This window comes from Orcinus orca, chromosome 1, assembly GCF_937001465.1.
Source record: "Orcinus orca chromosome 1, mOrcOrc1.1, whole genome shotgun sequence".
Lineage (NCBI taxonomy): Eukaryota > Metazoa > Chordata > Mammalia > Artiodactyla > Delphinidae > Orcinus > Orcinus orca.
Genome location: NC_064559.1, coordinates 173965865 through 173985353, shown reverse-complemented (window position 1 = coordinate 173985353; position 19489 = coordinate 173965865). Strand labels below are relative to the sequence as shown.

The 19489-nt window shown below is 55.2% G+C and overlaps 1 protein-coding gene and 1 long non-coding RNA gene across 8 annotated transcripts; one reads left to right on the top strand and one right to left on the bottom strand.

Annotated features, from left to right (window-relative positions):
• Window positions 1–1086: 1086 nt before the first annotated feature.
• TAL1 (TAL bHLH transcription factor 1, erythroid differentiation factor) lies at window positions 1087–16182 on the bottom strand. 7 transcript variants are annotated; one of them, XM_033435567.2, is made up of 5 exons: window positions 15049–16182; window positions 13191–13352; window positions 9310–9747; window positions 7875–7969; window positions 1087–4162 (listed from the first exon to the last, which is right to left on the bottom strand). In XM_033435567.2, exons 3-5 carry the CDS (start codon window positions 9744–9746, stop codon window positions 3708–3710), a joined length of 987 nt encoding a protein of 328 aa, XP_033291458.1. In that variant the 5' UTR covers window position 9747; window positions 13191–13352; window positions 15049–16182; the 3' UTR covers window positions 1087–3707. The 7 variants fall into 7 exon arrangements, with proteins under 7 accessions (XP_033291458.1, XP_033291459.1, XP_033291457.1 ...); XM_033435568.2 differs by having other exon boundaries at window positions 16111–16170; XM_033435566.2 differs by lacking the exon at window positions 15049–16182 and adding an exon at window positions 14274–15027.
• Window positions 13654–15280, top strand: LOC117202876 (uncharacterized). Its single transcript, XR_004485390.2, has 2 exons — window positions 13654–13765; window positions 15020–15280. It is a non-coding gene; the product is annotated as an uncharacterized LOC117202876 (long non-coding RNA).
• Window positions 16183–19489: the final 3307 nt, after the last annotated feature.

Sequence of the window (19489 nt, the reverse complement as noted above, 5' to 3'; positions counted from 1 at the left end):
TGACCTACCGAGGTTCCCGAAGATCCAACAGTCTGCACGCAGAGGCCTCACCGGCGTCCACAGTCCCTGCCTCTGAACGGCGGCTCTCCGCCTGAACCTCCACTCACTGCTCCCAAAGCCTCAGCCTCTGTCGCTGAGCCCCACGTAAGACCCGCACCCCCAATCCTCAAGAGCAGCCTCCATTGAGTCACTGGGGAGCCTGGGACCATTCTCTGGTGAGAACTTAATCTGCCCTGAACCTATGATAAAAGCCACCGCCCCAGCCACGGAGCTGAACCCGACAGGCAGAGAAGACTCTCCAGCCCGAGGCCCCGTGCCCGAAGCGTGCGTGCACAGCACTGAGAAGAGGCCCCCCTCCGTGAGGCCTGGCAGAGGGAAAAGAACAGAAACCCTAAGGGGGGAGCCTCAGGGTAGAAGGTGGGAGCCCACCCCGGGAGAACCCATTTCAGGGGAGACAGGTTCGTGCCACGCCCTTCCTTTAACGTCCCAACTCTCAGTCCTAGGGGTGCAACACGCGAGCACAGAGTCTAGGCCCCTTTGTAAAACTTTTATTTAGAAATCCTCCCAATATATCCTTATATACACACACACATCATCACCACATGGGTTTTGTCGCTAGAGTCACACGCCCACAGTGTTGGCCTCTGGGCTGTACAAAGGTCAAGGTACCTGGAGCGGTTACTCCTCTTCTGCAGAAAAATGCAGAGACCAACGCAATGCATCACGTACAGTACAACATTGACGGAAAGTGCTGGGCCCGCCCGCAGGAACGATGCGCTATGTACATGGGCTGGGGGGCAAGCCTTCGGCGGGGGTCACGTACCATTGACATCACAAGTACGACACGACCACCCCCAAAGGCCGAGACAGTTGTCGGCTGACTACCGATGCTGTGCCCTTTGTTTTGCTTTCGGAAAAGGATAAAGGTTGTACCATCTTGTCGTTTGCCACTACAAATAATAGAATACGAATTTGTCTTAAAAGACGTGATTCCCTCCAGTCATTAACAATCATCTTTGTCCTCCTCATGTTTTTTTACATTTTTTCCTTTTTGTACAGATACTATTCTTGGATGGAGAATGTTCATGGGTGAAGAGGAGGCAGAGGAAGGAGAAGAGTATGGTGGGGGGAGGTGCTGGAAAGGAAAGTGAAAATTATGGATCTTTTCTAGTACTTAACAAAGACACAAAGCTTTGCCCACCCCTACCCAGGCCTGTCTCGGGTAGCTGTAGTACTTTTCACATATTCTGCCTCTGTTCCCATCTCTCTTTTCTAGTCTCCCTCCTGTGCCTTGCTTTGGAATGAGACTGAAATGAGGTCAATCTGGAGAGATAAGGATAACCTAGATAACTCAGGATAAAGTGGTTTAGAACCTAAATTACCCAAATGCTATGCAGACAGGCAGACTGGCCCACTGCCTCGGTCCCGGACTCAGGGTGGGAAACCCCACTGCAGGAATGATAGTGAGGGGGACAGAGTTCCGTACGATCTCAAAATGCTTCTACTTTCACGATTCCATTCAGTCCACACCACAGCCCTAGGAGACAGGCCAAGCTAGCGTATTTATGAGAAATTGACTTTCAGAGAGAGAACTTTTCCAGGTCACACTGCAAGTCTGAGAGAAGAGGAAGCCAGTAGCTGGAGTTCCTCAAAGAATGTGTGATCCATCTCCTAAAACCCATCCACCTATGCTCACCGTGGCCACTTTTCACTCCCAGGTCAAATTAACCCACCGGAAGCGAACACAGCCTTAGGACCTAGAACAGGTGCTCCATCTTTAGACAGATGGGATTTTTCACAGGAGCTTCCAAGTATCAGAAAGGAACGAATCCTAATGTTCATCAAAATATGATTGGGGGGGGCGGCGCTGAAATGGGACAGAGAGAGTGCTACAAGCGTTAACCATGTTGCTCCCACACCCACAAACTGGACCTCTCCTCTCACAACTTAAAAGGAAGGGGAGGAGAGCAGGGATCATTCCCCATGGGCATGTGGCTGTCCCCAAGGTCCTGCCATGGTGAAGGCGAACCACCAGGCTGGAGCCCATAAGGTGTGAGGGCCTTTCCCGACGGCCGCAGCGATGGTTCTTCCACATTGCTATGGACAGGGCAAAGTCAGAGCATTGTTTTCCCTCTGACCTCAAAGGCAGCGCCTGGTCAGAGCCGGCTGGGGTGACCTGAGGGCACAATGACAGGTATGTAGGACTTGTGTGCAGTTTGTTCCAGGGGCTTGGGAGGTGGGTCACAGGCAGGCGTCGCCTTAAGAAAACCATGTCCCACCATCTGGATTGACACAGGAGATCAATGAGCAGTCCACTCTACAAAAGGATTCTCCACTTTACCAAGGGACTCGTGGCAGTATTTCTTTAAAAGGTGAAGATAAGGATTTGATTTACAAAAATGTCATGTACAGCTTCTGGGGGGGAGTACTCCTACTGCGTCACGCCAGCCTCCCATACACACCCTGGATGATCAAAATTTGTGCGCTCAGGAATGCCGAAGGTTCTGCTAAGTGAATGTCAATGTGTTTGGGTCTCCGCCAGGGCCTGGTCTCTCACTGGGCTCCCCAGGCCCTAGAAGTGGGGCTAGATCCTGGGTCATATCAAGACCTAGAGATCCCACAAATACCTGAAGTTAAGCAAAATCCCAAATGCCAGGAATTCATAGGACAGAGTTTGTTGTCGATTCAGTTTCAGGACACAGACCAGACCATCAGCAAACAGACATCCTGCAGCAGGGAGGCCCCTCTGAGGAGCTAGGAGAACGCGAGATGGGGCCGCACGTCTACTCTCAGCATCAACACACACCAATCAGCACACTGGCATCTGCTCCCTGCGTGAACAGCGACGTGTCGCTGAGGACGCAGGCAGGTAGCTCTGAGGCACCACCACGATTTGAAGCCCACGTGCCCCAAATAGCTCTTGCTCAATTTCACTCTCATCATTTCTCCTTTGTCTGCCTTCGAACAAAGCTCACAGGGCACGCTCACAGCCGCAGACTCAGTCCCCACAGCCACAAGGATGAGGAAGGCAAGTCTCAGTGGGGAGAGAGCAGAGCTTCGATCCCCAGGGCAAGGAGTAAGGGCTTCTGGGTTTCTGACCCTCTGGCCCAGCTAGTCGAGAGCAGGCTGTCCACTGGCCGTCTTCTTCAGCCAGGCCCTGAAGAAGGCACCTCGAGGCTTGTGACTCTCTGCAGCTGGACGGACCAACAGGGGCCTGGGTGAAGATGGGGCTCAAGAAACGGGCAGCTATTGGGTACCTGTGTATTTGGACAGTGTGGCCACAAAAGCCACCCCAGCGAGCTTGGGAGGGGCTCAAGGCGAGGCAGAGGCTGCCGGACACAGGAGAGAGCTGGCAACCCCAGGTCTCAGCGAAGACAGGGCTCCCGTGCGCCAGGCCGGAAGCAACGCCGCTCCAGCCTCTCACTGGAGAAGTCTTAGGGGTATGGAAGAGGGGGAAGACCGTGCCATCTTCATAAAAAGTACCTACCACTTTGCTCCATGTTTCTGTTCTCCTACTGAGGCAGGAAACAGGAAAGCCAGCCCCAGAGGCAGCTGGGACTTCCCACAGCTCAGACATCAAGGAAAGCTCATCAAAAGTCCATGCCCTGCTTCAGAGCTGCCCAATCCTCACCCCACCTGCCCTAAAGCCCATGGTGCCTGTGGCCTGAGGGCACCCTCCTGGCTGGTCCTGGGTGGCCCCAGACCCATCACCGAGGGCCGGCTCCATCCGCGGCGGGCAGCATGGCAGGATGGAGGCTGTGGGCCGTGTGCTTGGGTGCCGGCTCTTCCGTGTAGCTGTCCGGGCTGGCTGCCCCGTCCAGGGAGCTGCCACAGCTGGAGTTCGGGGACAGCACGTCCTGCAGGAGGTCATCTGGAGGTGCAGCGCCCCCTCCGCCACCACCCCCTCCACCAGCCCCCACCGCAGGGTCCTTGCCAGGTTTGGCCCGCTGGCTGCCCTCCTCCTCCTGGTCATTGAGCAGCTTGGCCAGGAAGTTGATGTACTTCATGGCCAGGCGGAGGATCTCATTCTTGCTGAGCTTCTTGTCTGGGGGATGCGTGGGGATCAGCTTGCGGAGCTCAGCGAAGGCCCCGTTCACATTCTGCTGCCGCCATCGCTCCCGGCTGTTGGTGAAGATGCGCCGCACGACTTTGGTGTGGGGACCTGGAGGTAGGAGGACAAGGGTTAGGACAGTGGGTCGGGGATCCCCCAGGGCGTCTTCTCCTGTGGGGAAGCGGAGAAGCCATCCACCTGGAAACTTGGGAAACCTAGAATACCCTCTTTCCTTTTACTCAGAAAACTCTTTACTTGTCCTTCAAAACCCTGTTTATCTGTTTCCTCCTCTCTGAGAACTTCCCTCATCCCTCCAGACAGATCTAACCAACCACCATGGCCCTATAATCCTGTAATCTCCATCACTCTTGATCATCACTTATGTTTCCATGTTTGTCCCCCTCTCTGAGCTGTGAGACATTTGAGGACAGGAACCATATATTATTCATTCATTCACTTGTGCTAAGAGGCCACATGGCACTAGTTAGAAAGATTAAACTCTGGAGCCAGACGTTCCAGGTTCAATTCCTGACTGTTACTCCCTAGATAGTAACTCTGGGCAAGTTACCTGAACTCTCTGTGTCTTAGCATCATCACCTGTACCATGGAGATAACACTAGTAACTCAAGTCATAAGATTGTCTTGTGAATCTAACAACTAATACAGTTAAAGTACTTAAGATAATACCTGGCTCTGACGAAACAGTCAATAAATGTTAGCTATTATTATCCATTCATCAGTTATTTCCTGACAACCGGCACTGTGCTCGGCATTAAGGAATAAAGGTGCACAGAGTCCCTGCCCTCGTGGAGCTTACATGTTAATGGGGATGACAGATGATGAACAATCGGCAAACAAATAACAAACAAACGGGAAGCTGAATGTAAACGAAAGATGGAAAGGAGCGGCCATGTTTACCTGAGGTGGTTGGGGACAGCCTTTTGGAGGAGGTGACATCTATAAGGGAAGAACTTAAGGCCGAAGAAGAGCCAGCCAGACACAGGAAGGGAAGTTGGAAGGGCATGTGCACATGCCCTGAGCTGGGAAATGGCTGAAGCCAGCCCGGAGAGATTAGTGTGGGTAAGATCAGAGGAGCCTGAGTCCAGATCCCATAGGGCCCTGTGGTAAGATGTAGGGATTTTATTCTAAGGGTGATGGAAGCACAGAGTAGGCAGGAGCTCAATAAATGTTTGCTGACCAACTGATCATGCTGGCAGGTACGGAATGGAGGAGAGAGCAGAGTGGTGGGGAAATGACTTACACTGCAGGCTCTCTTCCCCAGGAGAGGAGTGGAGAGACAGCCATGCACAGGCATGGCCTGAGGCTCTAGGCAGGCGTCTGAGGGCTGCCTCCGTCTCCCCGTGTCTACAGTGCACTGATCACAGACTAGAACAGTATTCACTAGCGCTCATGTACTAAGACTTGCAGAGCAGGGGCAGACACCAGTGTGCATGTATCGAGCACCTATGGTATACAAAGCACTGCACTAAATGTCCAAGCGTGACCTGGGATTCCCAAAGCCAGCAAAGGCAGAGGAGCGCCCCGCTAGTGCTCCCAGGCTCCTGGGCTGAGGCGGCTGCTTCCTTCCGCAACCCTGAGGCACAGAGCCAGCTCCTGGCAGTCCTCAGGAAGCTCTGAGCACTGAAGGAACTGCCAGTACTGGGATGGTTGCTTGCCCTCTTCTGATGACCCTGGAACCGGATCTCAGAACGTGGAAAGCTGGGTAGGAGAGAAGACATCACCTAAGACCCGTTGCTCATTTCACAGCTATGGAGACGGCGGCCAGGACGGAGGCAGACCTTGCCTCTGCAACCCAGCTCATCCGCGCCGACACTTCTCGCTTAATCATCTCTTACACATACACACACCAGTCTTACACACACACAGACACACACACACCATGTTTCCCCCAGGGAGAATCACTCATCCTCTGCCCACAGTGCCTCAGAAGCTATCTTTCCAAACCCCAGCAGGCCCCAGCCCAGCTGACTCTTTGCCAAAGGCCAGACCCAGGCTGGGAAAAACACAGCACGCCTGCTGGGCAGTCCTACCCTGGGTGCCTCAGAGGAAATAACTTGCTGTTCTCCGGCCTCCAGGACAGACAGAGGGGAGTCCCTCAGCTGTGCCACCAGGAGGACCACTGCTCTGTGGCTGAAGCTGGCTGATCTTGAGGGAGCTCCTAGGTGGGGAGAGAGGCATTATGGCCGCTCCTAGGTGGGGAGAGAGGCATTATGGCCGCTGTCACAACTAGAGCTACACAGACTCCAGAAGCCGTGCCTACCCCAAGCCAGGCCCTAAAAGCACTTTACCCCACTGTGCTCCTTCAACAACCTGTGAGGAAGCTATTATTCTCCCTACGTTACAAATGAGAAAACGGAGGCCCAGAAAAGTTCAGCAACAGGAATGCACGTCGAGTCCTGGCTTTAGACCTTGTGTTAGCCCCACTTTTATGGACTCTTTTCATTTAAATCTCTGATTTCAAAATCCTGTGGGCATATCCTGCACCCCTCCACCCTTCCCTTCACCTCCATTTCTGTCTATTCCTCTCTGGTCCTTTCCAGAGAACCACCCACCTCTCCACACCTTCCTCTTTCCTGAGTCTGTACCTCCCTCCATGTCCTCTGTCTCACGCTGGCAGGGCACAGAGTAGGTGCTTGGTAAATATTGGCATCATTCATGGGTAATCTCCTCTCTACACTCCTGCACTCCCCCCAAACCCTCACCCCTTGCCCCTTCCTCTGTGCCTGATTTCTGTCGTCTCTGACCTTTGTAGAAAATGCCTCTTCCCTGGGGAACTTCAGGGCTGGTCTTGCCTACTTCCTGTTTGGTACACCCACCTCCTGTCTCTAACCTAGCAGCACTGACACTCCAACACCCTTCCCTCCCGGCCCTACACCCCTGTGCCCCAGGCTGGCTGGGTCTTTTGAGATCTGTTCCTTGTCCAGATGCTAGCTTGCCTCCTCTCCAGAACACCACAGAGGGATCCCCTCCAGAAGCCCCAGCTCAACATACATCCCTCCCACCAGCAACTTGCAGAAATCCCAGTCTGGCTTCAAGGCCTCCGGTGTGCACCAGGAGCTCCAGGAAGTCCCTCGGCTCTGAAGAGCCTGCTCTCCTGCCCCCTGGTGCTGGGCCCCATCTACTACATCTAGTCAACCTTGGGAAGAGGGAGGGGGTCCTCCAAATTTCCCACTCATCCAACTCCTTCCCCCAAGTTCGGGGCCAAAGACTACTCGGGTAGTTCACATTAAAAATGCTGAGGCCTTTGGGGTCGGGGGGAGGGAGGGAGCAGGGTAGAATCTATGATGTCAGGAAGGGAACTCCGAGTCTCAGCTCAGAGTGTGGAAAAGGGGACAAGAGGGCCCCACTCTGCAGGGACCTGGGACAAGACCCTTAAAGGTGCAATTCCAGGCAGGGAGAAGACTTCAGATTCCAAAGAGGACTTGGGAGGAGATACAGAGAATCCCTGGAGGTTGGTGCTTAGAAACACTGTGTGTTTCTGCCCTCCCGGGGGATCCTTACCAACTGTAGGAATGGAGCTAGAGTGGGGACTACAATTGACCGTGGAGGTTTGGGCTAAGTGCCACAGTGTGTCCTCACTCCCATGCACTCTCTTCCCAGGACCGTGGTAAACCCCCAGCCCCACCCATGACCTCCCCTAGTCCCAGGTCAATAGGGCGAGGACTTCAACAGCTTCTCTTGGCTCCAAGAGAGCTGCCCATCTATGTGAGACACCTAGGGAGTAGTCCCCGATGATTCCTCCTTCAGGGTTCTAACACCTTGAGGGAGTGAGTACACAAGTGGAGCGGGGGGGTTGACTCACCATCAGTAATCTCCATCTCATAAGGGGAGGGTCTCCTCTTCACTCGGTTGTTGGTGGCAAACATAGGGAAGGCATCTGGCTCCCCAAAGAACCCACTGTGGGAGGGAGCAGGCAGATCACAAGATCACATGTGGGTGGAGGGGAGAGAGGGGCTCCATACAGATCCTCCCCACATGTTCTTGAGCCCCCGCTCCAAAAAACAAGGGCAACCCTGGTCCCTTCACATCGGAACTGGGGATAGAAGAAGCATGAAACACACACACACACACACACACACACACACACACACACACACACACACAACACCCCCAGACTCTCTCTGTGGTGAGACAAACAAGGGGAGGGTGGCCACACACCCCTACACACACACACACTCAAGACACACACAAACACACATACACAGAATTAATGGTGAACACAGGGAGCAAACACAAAAATGAACATACACCCCCCACATACAAGCGCACAAGCCATAGGCACCTCCACTCCCAAACAGGTGCTCACACAGGCAGACACGGCCTTCACACCTGGCAGTGTGCAATTCCTGCACCACATAAGGGCACCCTGTTCCTTACCCCCAACTTCACCCCACCTTCACTCCAGCCCCATGGGGCCCAAGGACAGACAACAGACAGGAAACCCTGACTCAGCCCCACTGACATGCCCCCCCATTACCCACTCGACTCTCCGTAGCTTCTTCCTCCAGTGTCCCACAGACTCACCGACTGCCCCCCACTGTCTCTCCCTGCCTCATCTTCCTGTCCCCACCCCAACCGTGTCTCCTGCTCTCCACCACCTCAGTGGCCCCAGCAGGGAAATGGATACCCTCACACCAAAGGGAGCACAGGTCCTGGCCAGAGATCGCAGCTAGGGACAGAGGAGCTCAGGAGAGGAGGGAGGGATCTATTCCCCAGGCAGGCCCTGGCAGGGAGTTTCAGAGGAGGGCGACCTCTTGCAAGCACATCTCTTACCTGTCCACCGAGGGCTGCAGCTTCCAGAAGAATTTCACAGCGGAGCGCATTCAGACACATTCCTTCCTGGTACTCACACTCAGACTCCTCCTGTCCACCCCACGCCCCCCCACCACCACCACCAGGCAGCGCCCCGCGCTTCTGCTCACAGCCAGCCGCATGCCGGTACTCCCCCTCTTCGGCTTCCAAGCTCGCAGCACGCCGCGTTAACAAGACACCTGCACACCGCCCCCCGCGTGCGCACACATACACACACACACTAGCAGAGGGCTCGTTCCTCACTTGCACGGGGACTCCAGCCAAGACTTTTCCAACCCCGGGTGTAAAACGTCCCCCTCTCCCCCTCTCCTAGCGCGCTCAGCCACACTGCCCCGCCGGGAGGAGGGCAGCCGGCTCCCGACGTGCGGAAGAGGAGCCCTGGCGCCCATGCCTCCTGCCCACCCGCCCCTCCCGCCGGCCCTGACCTGCCGAGAGAAGCCAGCGGCTGGCTGAGGCTGTAGAGCAGCGCGCGGCCGGTGGCGGCCGGGGCCGCCAGCGCGGGCGGGCTCAACTGCACCATGCGGCCGTCGCCGGGCAGCTCTGCGGGGACCGAGGCGGGCGCGGGCCCAGGAGGTCTGCACAGCTCGGTGGTGGGTACCCGATGGCGCGCTTCGGCAGCCGCCGCGTCGCGGCCCTTTAAGTCTCGCGCGGCGCCGCCCCCACCGGCGGGGCCGCCCCGCGGGCCGCCGCCGCGCGCGCCCAGCTCGATGACCGGGGTCTCCGCCGGGGCCGCGCGGCTCGTCTCCTTGGCGACGCCGTTCAGCAGGACCAGGTGCGGGGGGGCCATGCGGGCCTCGGCCGCGTCCCGTCCGTCTAGCGGGGGGTCACTGCGTGCCGCCTCGCTCGGCGGCCGCTCCGTCATCCTGCGGGCAGACAGACAAGCGGACACCCGCTCTGACCACCGCCCCCAGCCCATCCACGTGGGGTGGGATCGGAGCGGGGGGTGCGGGAGGGGGTAAAAGGCAGAGAGAAACTCACGCACCGAAACGTGAGAAGAGGCGGACAAACTTAGCGCCACGTGGACACACACCCGCCCGCAGTGCTGGGGCAGGAGGGAAAGGAGGCCTCTGGTTTGGGAGAAGAGAAGAGGGTGCCCGGGAGACAGAGACTGAGGGCCAAAAGGACAGAGGTGGAGAAGGACGACAAAGACATTGGAAGAAAAGGAATACAGCCAGCGAAAGAAAAACAGAGGGTGGGGGGGAAGGAGGAAGGAAATGTAGAAAGAGGCGAGAAAGAAATATCACCCCGTGCCCCTTCTCAGGCCGCAAGGGAAGAGGAGGGAACAAATCCCCGACCGTGTTCTTCCCGCCCCCCTTTTGGTTTTGGCGGGGAACCTGTCGCGCGGAGGTGGGGTGCTTTTCGAACCTCCCTTGCCTTTCAGCAATACCTGCCCCCAGCCTAGCGCCACACACATACACCCAGAAACCTGGTGGGGGTGTGTGTGCAAGAGGGATCAGAGCTGGCAGAGAATTATCCGGAGGAGCCAGCTCTCCCTTTCAACACATATTCACCCCTGCGGGGACGGCGTCCGTCTACACTCCGCGAATCCACCTGTATTCTGTGTAGCCGCCAGAAACCCCAGTGGCCCTTTACTTTTACTTCTCCCGGGACTGGAGACGGGACATAAGGAAGGGAAGAAGATGATCCCGGCCATACTTCCCCGCACACTATATATACCAGCTTCTGTTCAGCTGAACTCAAAAGTGAGGTGGGGTCTAGAAGGGAAGCCTGCCTGAGGCAGTGTGAAGCCCCGACGTTCAAAGGGTGCTCCTGAGGCCACTGGGGTCTGGGCTCCCATCCAGGAGTGTGGGGCGAAGGGGTGTCATGATGGCTGCTGAACTCCTCCAGCACTCCCCCATCCCCCTCTCCTACCTCGGTGTTGTCCTCTGGGAAATGGGGGGTGTACCTCATATATGCATTTAAAAGCACTGTGCAAATGCTCAAGTAAACATTATTATAGACTGGGAGACTGGGCCAGCAAGGAGACTACCTTGCCCAAGGTCACACTCGCCTGTTTGCCACAGAGCAGGACTCGAACTCCAGTCTCGCTCTGTCTTTGTTATCCTCCCATATACACCCTCTCATATATCCTGCCCGCCCCCCTCCAGCAAAGGACAGTCCTCTCCTCCTCAACCATACTCCTGGGTGACCGCAGGCAGAGGCTCCACTCCCCACTACCGCTCCCTCCAGTTCTTCCAAAACCCACCACACACACACACCCCACCCCCGCAAGAATGAGAACAGAAAAACTATGAGACTCTGGGTCCAGAGTGGGGAAATGCTTGTGAGTTTTAATAAAACAATAAAAATATAATCAACTCAACAGGCTTCATAAGATGTTCAAAATAAGATTTCTGCTGTTGGAATTATATAATTGGCGTATTTTGTAGCAGGAAACAAATACACAAAAATCCAACTCAGCACCAAGCAGAGTCCATCTGATCATTCCTGGCAGCCACTCTGCCACTGCACCACTCTGGACTGGAGTCGGCCTGGGAACCATCCTCCCACCCCAGAAGAGAGACCCGACCTTCTGAAACCTCCTCAGGAGCTCAGCTCAATGGCCACCAGACACACAGCTGATGGAGAATCACCATTCAGATTAAGCTCCTGCCCTAGCTCTGCCAGCCCCATGGGCAGTGCCCCAAAATGACAAAATTCCCCCAGACCTGGTGCACCCTGGCTGCAAAGGCAGTAGGTCTGCAACACTTCATTGGAAACGAGTTTATGTTCATGGTGGAAACAATAGGTCTGTCTGTATCCACAGAATGGGACCGACCGTCAAGACACCGCGGCCACTAGAAATGCACCAGTGGTATACCACTGGAGACTTCCTGGCTCCCCTGCAACAGTGAAATGCATTAGAAATATACCGTCCTCTGGCAAAGCGTACAAGCCCCAAGGAGCTGGCTCCCTACCTTACTGTCCCCAGGCACCGTTGTGCACCCAGTGACACGTGCTTAAGTCCCAGCTCCTAACTGAGTGACAAACCGTTCACTCAGCAATTGCCAGAATGAGCTCAAGCTCTCCATATGACACATTTGTACCTTCTGATTAATTCCGAGACTCTGAGTAGGAGCAGATCCCAGAGGGGCAAGGGGAGCACGTATCTCAGATGAGCTGACTCTGGCCCCAAATGCCCTCTCCAGACGCCTATAAATATCTATATCTCTGAGCCCCCCCCCCCAAACCTATGATTGGTCCCCAGAGGTCTGTGGTCAACCTCTCCCCGCCCCTCCCAGGACCTCAGGAAAACCCTGCCGGTTCATCTGCAACCAGGATCACCCAGGCCAGAGGGCCAGGCTCTCGAGGAAGCTGCCAGAGAACTCACAAGCACTTTCGGTGGTCGGTGACTAAATCCCATCACTTGGCTTTGGTTAAGATTATTAAAAGGAAAGCCGGAGTGATGTTTATTTATTTTTATTAGGGAAAATGAAAAAGGGGGTGAGAAGGTTTCAGATTTCGAACCGAACAGCACTAGACTATTGGACCATTACAACTCCTCTTTGTGCAACCAAGACCCAGCTCAAAGCCCCCTACACCGGCTCATCTCCTGCTGCCAGACAGCCAGCCACATAACTTCCATGTGTGTCTGAACACGACAGGGGAACCCGAGAGCTCCTGGGGGACAGGCACCTGGTCTCCGGCAGCTTCCAATTCCCAGCAAGGAAAATTTCTTATGTGAAAACAGCCTCCGCCATGCCCCGGCTAGAGCCGCTGCCTTAAACACAGCCTCTGGTCCCTGATACTGCATCCACACCCGCATGACCCACTGGGGGAGCCCCAAGCCTGCACGCAAACCCAAATCGCCCGTGAACAGAACCACTTTCCCGCTGCTACTGGAGTGGAGCGGTGTTTGAACGCAGCCCCACCCTAGGCCTTAGGCCCCAGCCTGGGCCCACACGAGTTGGGACTGCGTTAGCCAGGATGGCTGCGGCCTTCTTCCTGCCAGAGCCCCGGGAGCACACAGCCTGCGCTATCCGGATATAGCCGCCCCAAAGTTATGAGCCCGGTGAAACGTCCACGGAACCAGGACAGAGGGGGACCTTGGGTGAGGGGGGACTAAGCCCAACTAGCTGTTTTCACCCAGGGCCAGGAAACGGCCCTGCTGGAAGCCACAGTGGCACAGAGGCCACAGTCAGTGGCAGAGTCAGATCCCGGATTCCCAACTCTGGGTTCGTCCTCCCCTCCTCCTCCCCAATCTGAAACTGGTCTGTCCTCTGTCCCAAGCTTTCCCCACCTCAGGCCAGATCCCAAGGCCTTCCTGGTGACTGTTTCCACCAGTACTATTCCCCCAAAAACTCACCTGGGGCATATTTAGAGAGAGCGGCCCCTCTGAATAGGATCTCCACTCCTCCTCCGGCGGGAGAGGGGCAGGAGCCGAGGTCCAGGTTGTGGAAGGGGTCTTTGCTTTCCCCCTCTCTCACTGAGAGACCGGCAGTTAGGCCGCGGTGTGGTCCTGGGCGGTCTGCCGCGCCCAAAGCGAGTTTCCAGGAAAGATGGGGGTGGAGAGAAAGAGGGAGGGCGAGAGGGAGGGAGAGAGAGAAATGGGGGTCAATGGCTGGGAATTACCTCATGTCCTCGCCAACCCGCCCCGGGAATCGCCAGCAGCTTTCCGCCCCCAACCTGCAGGTGTTTGAAGCCTCCCCCGCACCCCCATAAAAAAGAACCCTACACCTGACCAATCAGGAATAACTATCTAGTCCAACAACAACAACCCAGCCGCAGACTGCCCGGAACATTATCGGACCCTCCAACCGGGATGTCTGGTTCAGTGTGGCCATTTGTTTTCTAAGCAGACTCGTCTACGCCGTTGGCTCGGGAACCGAAGTCAGGCCGGAGCTGTGGCCACAGCGCGGAGTCGTCCGCAGCCTGGCATGGGTGGGTAGGGGGATGTGTGTCCGAAAAGGGGAATCCGATCTTCAGACCCTGGTCGGTGGGACAGAACCTCTGAGGACCCCATTCTCTCCATGACTCTCACCTGCCCACCTCCAACCCAAAGCGAAACCAGAACCCAATTCCAAAGGCTACTTTCCCGAAGGGATACAGTCTGAACGGCGCAGATCCCAGAGAAAGGGGTGGGTGGGGGGATATCTGATGTAACCCAGTCCCTTTTTTTCTTCCTACAGATTAAGGGGGGCGGGGAAGAAGAGGGAGAGGAGGAAAAGAAAGAAAGGAAAAGAAAAGAAAGGGAAAAAGAAAGAAAGGAAAGGCCCTTGCCTTTCCCTCAGCAATCCCTACACAAGATTTTCGATTTATCGGCATTCAGATCGTCAGAGAAGGGGAGAATTTTAGTAATTCTTTTCAGCAATAAACAAGGAAAGGACGGAGGGTAAAAATAAATCCAGTACTGCTTCCCAGGGTGTAGCGGTAGTGAAATTTAGTTCACCTTTTTTTCCCTCCCTCCGGAAGGTTTGTTTAATTTGTTTTGCCTAAATTGTCCAGTTTATGGTCACACATCGAAGTCTTGGATTAATTGCTAAGGCCACCTCCTTTTTGCCCCGGCTTTAGTGGAAATACAGTAATAATTATTCCCTGCGGTTTCAGTCCAATGCGGGAGATTTTCTTTCTCCTGTTCTAATCCAAATGAGGGGGGAGGTGTGGGAACAAGAAGGAATCCAGTCACGCCCGGTGTCTGAGGTCGGGTTTAATTTCTGCTTTAGGACGGAGTCTCTGTGTTCGTCCCTCTCTCCATTTTCTCTCCCTACCACAAACCCAGCAGTTTAAAGATCAGCGCTGGTGGGAGGAAACCCGCGCTGCTTTGTTATCGCCCCGAAGAAGCTAAAAGGGACAAGCCGCTTCGCTCCTGGACGATTATTTTAATTAAAATACGATGATGATGATGATGATGATGGTGGTGGTGGTAGTAGTGGTGGTGGTGATGATGATGACATTAGCAACCACAGTAACTGGCAAAACAAAATCCTTTCTTTCGGAGCTAGGGCAGCACTGACCCCGTCCCTCCAGGAAGCCCGGTCCCGGTCATCGATGTGACGGGTACCTGACCCACGCGGGAATGTCGCTCACCCGGGGAGGGGGTAGAAAAATGTTCCTTGGAGATGATCCCGAAGGTCCCCACCCGAGGCGCGAGGCCTGGAGAATGCGCCCATTGTCTTTTCCGGGCCTCTCCCGCAGACCCCGGCGGCCGTACCCGCGAAACTGACCAGAAATGGACGAAGCCTGAATGCGGCGAGAACCGAAGCCGGCGGCTACCGGCCTGAAGGCGCTGGCCTCCGCGAGCGCTGCTCAGCTTCCAGCCTGGAAGAGCCTCCCACTCACTAACAACCCCTCCAACACCGAGGCACAGAGTGGCCTCTGGACAGAGCAGGGCTGCTCATCCAAGCCAACGCTGGCTTCCGAATACATCATAATTTGGAATAAAACGTGAAATCCCTCTCCCCGCCCCCATGCCGCCTCCTCAACTCGCGCATCCATCTCTCGCTCGCTCGCCCTCCCCTCCACCCCCCAGCGATTTACAAACGCACTTCCAAAGGACACCAGCACACAGGCACACACCCCGGTGCGGACAGGGCCACACGCGGTCCAGCCCCATAGAAGGGAAGCGAAGTAAGCACAACGCAACACTGCCCCACAAGCCGACTCGGTCAGGCCCACACATTGTCCAGCACGACACAACGAAATCGATCAAACGCAATCGCTCAGGGACGCACAACCCAACGCAGTCAGGCTCACACACGCCCGACACAACGAGACCATACAAACACAATCGCAAAGGCCAAGCAACCCCGCACACATGTCGAGAAGGCAAACGAGCGTAATTATATACAACGATGAAAACGCAGAAGGGCCTCGGAGAACTCAAATCTACACCCTAAAGAGGGCAAACACCATTACACTTGGACACACAACCTATCGCCTAGAAGACCACACTCAGAAGAAGTCAACACTGCCCACAGCTCACACACTCCCTCTCACAATCCCACCGCATGCACACAACCACTAAGGAGAAATGAAAACCAACCACCGCCTCGCGCATTTCTGTATATTGCGTAAGGAAAAGGGGAAGGAAGGAAGAGAGTCTCCGAGGCGGGAGGGGCGGCGGCGGCGAGCTCAAGGGCGTCGGTGGAAAATGCCCCCCATCGAAAGAAACCGAGGGAAAAGGAGCGAAACCTCTTCTGCGAGCGGGCAAAAGAGGGAGGAACTGGATGGGGATTCCGTGGGAGGTTGCAGGTTGCCTGCCCCTAGAAAAAGGCCAGAATGCTCACGTTTTGCCGCTAAGGGGGTACGCGTGTGGCCATTTTGAGGCCTGGTCCTTAGTGCCGAGCCCTCCCCCAGCCCCCCCCCCTCCAGTCCCCCGCTTCCGCGCCGCGGCGCGCCCGGCTCCTCCACCGCCGCGCTCTAATCCCGCTCACGTTCTAGGCCTCGTTAGCATGGGCCGAGGCGCGCGGGGGCCGTGTGTGCCGCGGAGATAAGGCACTGCCGCGGGTCCGCTCGCCCCCGATAAGCGCCTCGGCCATTACGGGCCAAATGATTCATTTTAATTTGGCAATTTCACCGGAGGGAGTGGGGACTGGTTGCGCGGCTCTGGGACCGTCTCCGTAATGCGCCACGGAGAGAGTTGGGCGGGCGCTCTGTCTAGGACCCGCCGGGTCCAGCCTCATTACTGATCCCGAGGCCTCTCGGGAACCCGGGCTCCCCACAACCTCAGTCCCTCGGCCTTCCAGACACATTTCTCCAACGACTCGCACCCCAGCAAGACCACAACACCAAAATGATCACATCCAACCCTTCCTTCCCTGACATTCATTCATACCAGTGTCCTGGATACTCGGATTTCAATGGGCAGTTCCTCTTATCCCAGAAAGCTCCCCAGTTCCCCCCGACTCTCACCCGCTTCAACCCTGGCTCTTTTCTGTTCTAAAATGGAGCCTGCTTGCCTGAATGTTGGGACTGAGGTCACACCCAAGAGGCTCTATGGAGGCAGAACTGGTGTCAACGAAGAGTTTAAAGTATCCATTATACCGAGTTTCAGGCTGAGCCCAGAGCTGGGAAACATCCCTCCCCTCATAATTTAACATTTTAATCTCGATACTGAAGCAGTCTTCTGAGCAGGGTGCAAATATTAACTCATTTAGTTCTCATAAACAGTCCTAAGAGGTTGGTGCAATTATTCAGTTTACAGATGAGGAAACTGAGGCAGAGTGAAAGTAACTTCCCCAGTGTCACGTATCTAGTGAGTGGTAGAACCTGGGTTTGATGGAAATCTGGCACCAGAGTCCTCTGGAGCCCAGCTAGAGCCTAGGCTTGGAGGAGGGATCTGGGCTCAACTCGCAGCAGGAGCTGAGATCTGTACTGTGTCCTAGGAATCTGGGTTCAGTGAGGGGTAGGCAATGGGCTCAGCCCATGGAGGGTATCTGGGTTCATTCTTTTAGGGTGGAGTCCCAAAGTCACTTAGGGACTTCCCTGGTGGCACAGTGGTTAAGAATCCACCGCCAATGCAGAGGACATGGGTTCGATCCCTGGTCTGGGAAGACCCCACATGCCACGGAGCAACTAAGCCCATGCACCACAACTACTGAGCCTGTGCTCTAGAGCCGGCGAGCCACGACTACTGAAGCCCACGTGCCTAGAGCCCATGCTCCGCAACAAGACAGGCCACCGCAAGGAAAAGCCCGTGCTGCTCGCCACAACTAGAGAAAGCCCCCGCGCAGCAACAAAGACCCAACGCAGCCAAAAATAAATAACTAGAAGTCACTTAGTTCCAAACCTCAGTTTCACCTCAGAGAGCTGTTACGAGGATTATATAAGATGATCTTTAAAAGGTGGTGAGGGCAATAATCTGTGGAAACTTACCAGCCTGGAGCCCAGCATGACATCATGTGCACTTGCACACAGGAGTTCTGGTCTATCCTTATAGGGAAGGAAATTAGGTCATGAGGAGATGTGACTTGACCAAAGCTTACAGTGACCTAGAGGAAAAGCCAAGACCCAAACTCAATTATCCAGTTCGCAGTCCACAACTCTACCCAACATGCCAGGCTGCTTTGTCCTTCTAGCATCTCTGGTTTTGAGCTCCTTTTGGCGCCTGAGAATTCACAGACTGAGTGCCAGTCGAGGACTGAGCCCAGAGTGTGGCTGCAGTCTGAGTCTGGCCCCTCCTTGGCCATCAGGCAACTCTCCGTGAAGATACAGTTAATCCAGTGCAGCCTGTTCCCTCTGTTCCTGTCATGCTCTCTGGCGGAAGTCAGGATGCCATGTGGATACAGGTAACTTTTACAGAATCCCATGGGAGAAGGGCTACCCATGTCCTGAGGAAAAGAGTCTAATTCCTGGACTTGCCACAAGGCCTCCCCTGGCCCAGCCACACCAATTGCTCAGCAGGGACTCAGGGGACCGACCTCTGTGGTTTGCTCAGCCCCATCTCATACTCTCTCCCCGCGGCTCTAGCCACACATCACCCACTGCTATCAAATTCAACTCACCCTCCATTATGTGTCAGCCTCTGCTTTACCGCACCCTCTCCTCTCACATCCATCCTTCAAGACTCAGTCTTTCTGCTCCATCCTTCTTGAAGCCTCTCTGCAACGGGGGTTGGTTTTCATCTCTCCCTCCCCTGGTCCCTGTTGTCTTTGCTTGATTGCATCACTAAATATAATTCTGAATTCAAAGCCCAGCGCTGCCACCCTTGGGCTGTGGCACCACTGGGCCAGTCATTTCACATCTTTGAGCCCCTCCAAAAAAGGAGAGCCCATCCAGGGAATGCTTCTCTGAAAACTGATGCCTGGACTGAGATCGGAGAGTGGGTTCTGAGGGTAGGTAGAGGAGTGAGCATTGGGAACCTTCCAGGTAAGCCAAGGGCTGGAACCGAAGGGCTTGAGGTTCATGAAAGGCATAGAGAAGAGTCCAGTACTGGCTGGAGCAAGGCTGTGGACAATTCAAAGAATTGTGGGGGGGCACCATTTTGTTCATTAGGTTAGAGGGGGTGCGTAATGTCCTATAAAAGATCAGCTTTGCATTTCTAGAAAGCTCTTTGGCTGCACAGTGGAGAAGGGGTATGTGGGGGAGCGTGGACTAGGGTGTCGCCAGGAGAGATGGTAAGAGGCAGATGCAGATGACATGTATTTAGGATACAAAATCGGGTTTATAAGAATTGGGTTTGAGGGATGAGGGGGAAGGAGAAATCCAGGAACCCTCTGGGTTTCTGGCTGTATTTGCCTAGATGGGAGTGTTATTCCAGGTGATGGGGGCTTGGAAGCCAAGAGAAACGGAGAGGGATTCTGCATTTGGTTTTAAATTTCTTGAGTTTAGGTGCCTTCGAGGCACCTACAGGCTGTTGGACAGGCAAGGCTTTTGTCAGCCCTGCTGAGCGGGGAGAGAGAGACGCGAAGGGAGGTGATATTCCCCATCCCCCTCTATTCTCGAAGCTCCAGATTCTGACAGTCTGGCAGCCATCCTGACCTGTCCCCCAGCTCCCTGCCTGGGGTTGGGGGCTCGTGACGTCTACACCCTCCCCCTTTCCCCGTTTCCGACGGTCGATGGAAAAACGGAAACTGCGCGTTGAGCCGAGAGCCGCCCGAAATAGCGTCTGGTGCCTGTCGATCAGCGCGCTGTCCGAGTGTCCGGGAGCGAGTGACGCTGCCCACG